Source organism: Terrapene carolina, unplaced genomic scaffold (genome assembly GCF_002925995.2).
Source record: "Terrapene carolina triunguis isolate 2854851 unplaced genomic scaffold, T_m_triunguis-2.0 Scaffold503, whole genome shotgun sequence".
Classification (NCBI taxonomy): domain Eukaryota; kingdom Metazoa; phylum Chordata; order Testudines; family Emydidae; genus Terrapene; species Terrapene triunguis.
The window spans coordinates 1-8,498 of record NW_020664854.1 but is presented as its reverse complement, the minus strand read 5'-3'; the positions used below and the strand labels follow the sequence as shown (position 1 = coordinate 8,498).

Below are 8,498 nucleotides of genomic sequence, written 5' to 3'. Positions count from 1 at the left end.
CCCCCCCCGTTTTTCTCATGGCATGTCCAGCTGAGCCGCTCTCATGTCAAGGGTCACTGCCAGGTCAGAGGTCAGTGAGTGGCACTGCACCCTGTGTGCCAGGCTGCAACGCCACATTGCAATGCCAATCAGGTTTGGGGAGCCTCTCAGCCAGGGGGCCTGGAACAACCTGCTCCTTTTGCCCCCGCTCCGGGGTACACCCTGTGTTTATCGTGCATATGGCTGTGGGCAGCACTGCTTTCTCCTGCCTATAAATGGAACTCACTGGCTCAGTTGGGTCTTCCTCTAGTGGCTGGTCCACAGAAGAGGATAACAGCCTGATAGATCTACCAGCGAAAGGAGCGACTCCTTTAGCTCACACAGTAACACTTGTGCCGGGGAAGCGGATTATTCACTGTTATAGTTGAGCAAACAAAGACTTTGATTACAACAGAGGAACTCGGATCCCTTGACACTGGTCGCTGCGCTGCACTAGCACCTCTTAGAACCGTGAAGAGGGACCCCAATAAAAATGAGATATTTAAAATCCCACCTCCAGTTCCTCCCACCCTCTTGTGAGACGTTAGGCTCTGCACATTCTCCCTCCCATCCAGGCCAGTGACAGGTGATGGTCCCTCTGGCAAAGCAAGGCTGAATGGTCGTTCCTCTACAGAAGCAGTGTGGTCTAGTGGAAAGGGCACTGGGCTGGCACTCAGGAGATGTGGGGTCTGTTCCCAGCTCTGCTGCTGAGTCACTGTGTAACCTGGGGCAAGTCACCTCATCTTTCTGTGCCTCAGTTTCCCTACCTAGTCTGAGGACAGTGGCACTCAGCCACCGTGGTAAAGTGCCTGCAGCTCTCTGGATGAGCAGGTACTTAGCAAATCACCGCAGTACCTAGGCAGATTCTGCATCAACCCATCAAGGCTGTTCCTGAACAGAAATTCCTTGTGTTGTTACTGAAGAAGCCTGGAACATGAGACTCAGCGGTGAGATTCTGACTGCAAAGAAACGGTGCCACCCACTCTCTGGATGGGATGTGCCTTCGCTGGCTTCTCCTGCTGTTTCTCTGAGATTCCTCTTGTAAAGTGCTGCCACCCAACAGCAGTCTCTGAGAAGCAGCCCGATCTCCGAGCAGGCTAATTGCCCGACTATACAGCAGCGGCCCCTTCATTGCTGATAACTTGCTTGGGCTCTCATCTTGTTTTCATGCACAGCACCTTCCCAATTAGCTTTTACATCTGGGAGGGGAAAATAGCTCTTGTAACAAATCCACTGCTAACCTGGACTTCAGGACTGTCACCATGCTGTACTGCACACTCAGAATTTCACATTGACATTTCAGATCCTCCTTCTCCAAGAGCCCAGACCAGTCTGCTCAGAGGGAGAACCTCCCTTAAATATTTACACTATAGGGCATGTGACACACAGTATGGCAGTTCTCAATCCGTCCAGCAGAGGGCAGTAGTAACACATATATACACACACACACACACACACACACACACACACACACACACGACAGTTCATTACAATATGTTATCTTATGGTTTGTGATTTAAATTGCTATGTATCAGCCTCTGCCAGCTTTGGGTGCCCCTTGCTAGTTTACTGTTAGAAAACTGCATTCATAGACTGGTGAGAGGCTCACAGATCGGTGGCAGAGCCTTAGGGGGTACAGGAATCCCTGCCATATGATGCAGAGAAAAAATGTGCACCCACCACTTTTCCCCTCAATGCTTAAAACTCTGCATCTCCCAACACCTCGGCTTTATAATTGCTACCCAGCCAGTAGTGATCTGAGCCTCCCAGACCCTTGGGCAGGTGGGGAAGGAATTTTGCAGCTAGGGAACAGATAGATGAAGCCACTTGCCCAAAGCCACACAGACGGTCTGTGCCAAAGCTGGGAATAGAACCTAGATCTCCGGGTCCTGTGCTTCAACACACTCACTATCACACTCGCTCTCCCCCGTGCTGGCCATTTTCTCCTGACGCTTGAACCTGTGACCTTGTCCTTAAGAGATGGGTCTGGATCCGAACACCCTGGACTCTGGGGAAGCCAGGCTCTGAGATTCCAGAACCAGCCACCTGTATAATAGAGCTAAAGCTGTCTCCTTTCAAACCTGGGCCAGAATCCACAGAACTCCTGGCATGCAGATAACGCCCTGACCAGCACTTTCTCCAGGAGTGGCACCTGGCAAAGCCCCCCTGAATCAGCACATGATCCGACAGGACAGAGCCTACAGACTGTTTCCATTCACTGATGGTTCTTTATTGATGTGTTCTCTCTGACAATGCGTTCGGAGCTGTATAGGACACTAAATGTGGACAGTCCCTGACTCAAGAGCTTCCAACCTCAGAGATGGAGACGGGACGTGCTGGAAGCCGAGAGAGATAATGGTTGGGTTCTAATCTGGGGGACATCATGGAAGGAGCAAGTCTCACAAGGAGCATTGTCCATCTCTAAAGGACAGAGCACGGGAGATGGGCTGGCGAGCTTCATTTCTCTTCTCCAGCGTCCCGTCCTCCCTCAATAAAACACCTTCTCCAGGTATGCGTTCAGGAACATGCCGGTGGGATCCAGCTCCTCCCGCATGGTGCAGAACTTCCGGAAGCCGGGATACATCTTCTCAAAGTCCTTCCGGGTACAGGTGTGAGCCTACGAGAGAGCGACTGTGTCAGCGAACCCTCCGCCCACGAACACTGAGCAACAATGGCAGACGTGAGCTCTCTGTGTGTTGGTCTGGTGATATCTACAGGCGCGTACACTGCCTGGGGCCAAACACAGCAAGAGTCCCGACCCCAGAGGCTTTACAATCAGGCTGGCTCCATCTGGACAGGAGCAGCACAGGATGCTGTGGTTCTTACAGATGGAAGGTCTGTGACGTCCAGGGGTGGCCAGAACTAATACATACAGTGCCCTGAAACCCCCTGCCTCAGACACCTTTAGGGACATCTCCCGTTCTGTAAACCCAGGTCTGCGGCTCATTTCCAAGCCCAGGCTTGAGAGTCCACACTGCATGGTAAACCCGGGCTTACAATTGCTGGGCCCGGGTCTTCCAGTCATGCTAATGCGTCCACGCTGCACAACATAGACCTTCTGACTCTGGTCCACAGCTTGTCCTGGGTCCCCACTGAACAATGGCAGGGGTTGGACCCGACTCACAGCAGGACCTGGGCTCTGACCCACCCCCTAGCGGGGTCCTAGGGCCCAGGCTCTGAGTGCTTGGTGTGTGGATGGAAGAGGGACTTGGTCTCAAACTTGAACCAGAGCCCGGGCTCCGTGTGCAGTGTAGACAGACCCTTTATGTCTGAAGGGACCAATTTGCTCATCCATGAGGTTCTAAAGGCCACGTTTGCCCTCACGGGTCTAGACTGAAAGCTGAGCCATGCCACCCCTTCCCCCATCTCTCCTCAGCCCCATTGACCTAGGACGATCCTCACCTACCGCCCCTCCTTGAATCTAATGAGGCCTTTCCCTGACCCCAGAGGGACAATGACTGATTCATGCCACCCCACCCCTGCCCAGCTCCTAGCCCCACTGTCCTGTATATGGCGTCCTGTGCTCCTCACAGTGAGTGAGGGGGCTGGGAACCCGCAGCAGTGGAGATAGGGCATGTCAGAGAGGACAGGCCAGAAGGTTCCCAGATGAGCCGGATCAGGACTCTGCCTCAGCGAGCATCTAGGCCGGCCCTACTCCACCCTCCCACCCCCCGCAGCCACCCTCCTTGTTACCCTCAGAACCTGGAGTGTGAGTCACAGTGTCTAGTTCACAGGGTTAAAGAGCAAGGGCTGGGCTCAGAGACCTGCGCTCTGATTCCTCCCTGAGCCCACGGGCCAGGCTGCAGCGGTACCTTTGCCCAGTGCGGTCGCCCTCCAGCCTTCTTCATGACGCTCTCGTAGGCCAGCCAATAGTCCAGCCGGGGCACGTCCTTCCCGTAGGGCCTGAGGGCACAGGGCAGAGTCAGTGGCTAGCAGCTGCCTCCGTCCCCCTTCACAGAGGGTTTCTTTGGCATTAAGACGACGAAGGGGGCACATGACACAAACTCATTCACCTCTTACATGGACTGGCCACTGGGGGGAGACAGAGCTACCCTCACCTTCACAGAGGTTATGGATTTCCCCCACTGGGGGATGCTCATGGGACCTACTGGAGTTTGAGTTCTGCAGCCAGCCCTACTCGGGCCAGCAGTGGGGTGTGAACCCGGCACCGTTGGTGCTAGAAGCAGCAGTTGCTGCCACGTGAGCTCAAGGACTAACCCCAGCTGGGTAGGGCCTGTGGTAGACTCTGCTCCAGCTCGGACTAGATGGGCCACAGACGCTCTCTGTCTCCTAAGCCTGGGTTAAAACTGAGCCATGGGCACCTGGGGTGAATGTCAGGAAAAGCTTCCCGGGAGGGAGATGGTGGATCTCTGCTGTGCAGTGTCCCCCGGGAAAGGGCTGGAGACCCATCGCTTGGGACATTTAACATCAGACAGGACAGAGCCCTGGGGAACAGGCTGAGGAACATTTTCGGGTCTGTGTTTGTCCAGCACAACGGGGTCCTGGTCCAAGACAGGGCCCCTAGACATCCCCACAATACGAACAATTAACAACAAGAATTCCCAGTGGGACAGGACCCGACAGCTCTTTTAATCTCGTGTTCATGATCAAACCAACCAGCTGGGAGTAAATAATCAACTCAACTCTTAAATTCCCCATGAACCAGCCCGTGTTGTAATCCCCATGTGACATGTGGGGAAACTGAGGCACGGGGAGGGGACTTGACTGGCCCACGGTCCCATAGCTGGGAACATAAGTCAGGATTCTCAAGCCACTGGACAGTTTTTCTGCCCCCGTGCAGCAGGGGAAGAGAACTCTGGGGTCGCCGCCCACCAACTCCGAGCGGAGCACGAGCAGTGAGATCCGGATCGGCTGAGCCATCGATGTCCGGTAACACCGGCTTCCAATGTGCAGGTTAACTCTGGCTTGTGCTGCAGCCCCCGGCCCTGCCAGAGCCAGAGCCTCATTCCTCCTGGCCCAGCCCCCGCTTTACCTGTACATGATGATGTTCATGTAGCAGCTGTCTCTCTGGAAACAGGGACTCAGCAAGATGTCGTCCCCCCGAGCAAAGCGCACCTCCACTGGGTAGTGTGCCACCACTTTGGGGTTGTTCTCCAGCACGGCCTTCAGCTCCAGCAGGGCCTCCTTCGTCTTCTCACTGCCCAGGTGCAAACCGCCCCCAGAGCGCATGTTAGCATTGGAGCCACCATCTCGCTGCTGGGCCTCAAACCGCCCTTCCCCACAGCGGGGCGAGCTCAGAGCCTGACCACATCTCCCCCTAGCGCTGGAAGGGCAGGGGCTGGGGGTCGGGATTGAGGGGCACCAGCAGAGCTGTGTGGGGAGCCCAGGGCTGGGATAGCAGGGGGCTGCGGGTTGGGCTGAGGGGGTCAACAGAGCTGGGGTGGGGGGGCAGGGGGCTGCGGATCAGGATTGAGGGGCACCAGCAGAGCTGAGGGGGGGTGCCCAAGGCTGGGGGGGGAAGCTTTCACAGCTGCCTGCACCACACTTGGCTCTAGCTGGCATTAAAATCCCTCCCTTTTGTGAGCGATTTATTTACAGAGTCGTTATCAAAGAGAAGATACTGCGAGCTAAGCCGGGACCAGAACCACCTTCTCGCCACCAGCAGAGCTGGTCCCTGCAGGACAGCCCCTCAGGCTAACAGGGAAGCGATGCTGCTCTGAGTTTTCTGTGCGTGTGTTTGGGGAGACCCCCCCCACACACACACACACTGAGGCTTAACCCCAGCGGCCGGACCCTGCGTTTCAGCGCCTCGTGCCCGGTGTGCTCTGAAGAGGTGACGAATTCACCCTTCTGTGTCTGTTTGAGAGGAACATGCAAATGGAGGAACCGGATTGGGTCCCAGTGTGCCGGCGGCTGGGTTACCCACACGAGGTGGGAATCTGCTGATTGGTCCCAAAGTGGAACAAAACCAGAGTGCGAACACAATAACCCGCTTCGAGGAGTAACCCAGGCCCACGCCCTCCAAGGGTATTAGGCACCTAACTCCCATTGGCCTCTGTGGGAGTTAAGCCACAGGGAGTTAGGATCTGGGTCTAAATTCTGTGGGTCTCTGCATCCCAGCCCTGCCCCCACATACCCCCAAGCCGTGCTGGGTGAACACCTTGCTCAGTCATGGGGGAAGGGGGCGGTCTCTGCTGCCAGCATCACAGCACAGTAGTGCCCCGTAAGTCCTGGCCTGGGCCCAGCCATCCTGGAAGGGATTGCTGACTACCCCAGAGCCTGGCTGTCTCACAGACCCCCAGCCTGGACATCCAGGTGCTCTGGGGACATCCAGCGGTCGCTGAGCACATGAGTCACTCCCTAGCACTGGGAGCAGCTTTCCCGAGCCTGACTCTTGCCTGAGGGGGACTGGGAAGCAGGAAGGAAAGAGGCACCGTGCAATCTCTCCCCTCCCGCTAGCATACACACGCAGGACTGGGCCATGAACGGGTTTAGAGCTGCATTGCACGGCCAGCAGTCCCCGTACAGCCCCTTGCACGGTCTGGGTGTGGTGGGGGGTTCCGCAGAGCCGCTTACATGGGGATAGCCCAGTCCTGGACGTGCTGTCTGAAGCGGCACTCGTAGTTGAAGATCTTGTAGCTGAGGTCGACGTGCTCCACCTTGCCCTTGAAGAGGAGCCAGAAGAAGAAGCGATTGATCCAGCACACCAGGCCGGGCAGGATCGTGCTGCAGGGGAGACAGAGAGAGATCAGGGCCAGGGCAGAACCACGGAGAGCACGTGTCAGGTCTGCAGCTGACGAGGGGCCAGGGCTCCCCGAAGAGGTGGGTGGATCTGACGGCCAAGCCAGCCCCTCAGTAATTCCCAATGGGAGGCACCACTCGACCAGCTGCCCCCTGAGGTCATTAGGAGGGGAAGGGGTTATCACGGGCCACTAGGTCCCCTCTAGGAGACAAAGGGAGGCAGGGCTGTCTCAGGGTCTGCGAGGCCAAGGGGACCTGCAGGCCAATTGGGGTGGCAGGAAGGAGGGTGCTTGGGTTGAGCTGCCTCCAGTGCATTGTTCAATCATTGCCGTCACACCCCAAGCCTGAGGCGCTGCACCCCCTTTTCTGGCCTTGCACCCTGGCAGAGACGTCAGCCTCAGAGCACTGCTGGGAGCCAGAGAGGCCAAAGCTTGCTCGGAAACACCGCGTCCCTTAGAATCAGAGCAATGCCACCGCATGCCCCCTTACTGGCCAAGACCCCACAAGTCACGTCACTGCATCACGGAGCACAGTCAGACAGCGCCGGGGCTTGGAAGGGGATTTACATCGTCGGAGATCATGCTCAAAATGCTGTCCCATGCCCTTCGCATTATTTACATAATCATTTTTAAAGTATTGCAGGGGAGAGGTTATTTCTTTACACGGTGGGGCTTTTTGAACTTCTTCTTTTCAGTCCCCTCAGGCTCTGGTTCTTATATTAACAATCCCCCAATATTGGGGTTTGAACTTGGGACCTTTAGATCCCGATTACCGACCTGCTACCAGTTGTGCTCAAGGAGCAACTCCATGAGCTCTCTCTTTCGCAACATGTTGGCCTCAGCTTTTTTGCAGGTCTTCGGGGGTTGGACTAGATGACCTCCTGAGATCCCTTCCAACCCTGATATTCTACGAGTCTATGATTCCATACAGTCTGCAGTGACAGTGCCCTAGAGGGTTCCTAAACCTCCTAGTACCTACAGAGGAGGAGATTTCACGGAGTAGGGCTCTTTTAATCTAGCCAAAGGTAGCTCAAGGCAGAACGGCTGGGAGTTGAAGCGAGATAAATAGGATGCACAGGATTAACTGCGAGGGTAATTCATCACTGGGGCAGCTCACCTAGGGACATGGTGGATTCTCCATCACACAGAGTCTTTGGGTACGTCTACACTACGAGATTAATTCGAATTTAGATAATTCGAATTTGGGAAACAGATTGTATAAATTCGATTGTGCGCGGCCACACTAAGCACATTAATTCGGTTTTTAACCACATTAATTCGGTGGTGTGCGGCCACACTACCCCATTAATTTTAACCACATTAATTCGGTGGTGTGCGGCCACACTACCCCTCATTCGAATTAACAAAATCGATTTTGGTGCTACTCCGCTCGTCGGGGTGGAGTACAGAAATCGATTTTAAGCGCCCTTTAATTCGAAGTAACTGGCTCCGTTGTGTGGACGGGTTAAGGATTAATTCGGATTAACGCAGCTAAATCCAAATTAAAGTCGTAGTGTAGACCAGGCCTTTAACTCAGGCCTGGGTGTCTCTTTCTAACAGATCTGCTCTCGCTCAGCCAGAACAGAGCAAAAACTCACTTCTTCTGTGCAGCCTTTGAGCCCTCCTCTGCCATAAACCAGTTCCCTCCACCTCCAGTCTGTACCACTTACATCCGATTGGTTTAGATCTCAAGCTCCTTGCAACAGGGACTGCCTGAAGCTGCAGCTACCCGGGGAGTTTGTGGCTGTTGCCATGTGATGTTCTCTGGCTACTTGGCAC

At 55.1% G+C, this 8,498-nt stretch overlaps 1 protein-coding gene across 1 annotated transcript; it reads right to left on the bottom strand.

Moving 5' to 3' along the window:
- Positions 1–2,268: 2,268 nt before the first annotated feature.
- Positions 2,269–6,705, bottom strand: LOC113407884 (L-gulonolactone oxidase-like; the record flags this gene model as incomplete). The annotated part of the gene is made up of 4 exons (XM_026658705.1): positions 2,269–2,635; positions 3,831–3,921; positions 5,012–5,176; positions 6,556–6,705. Coding segments are annotated over 4 exons (535 nt in total), but the record flags the coding sequence as incomplete, so codon positions are not given.
- Positions 6,706–8,498: the final 1,793 nt, after the last annotated feature.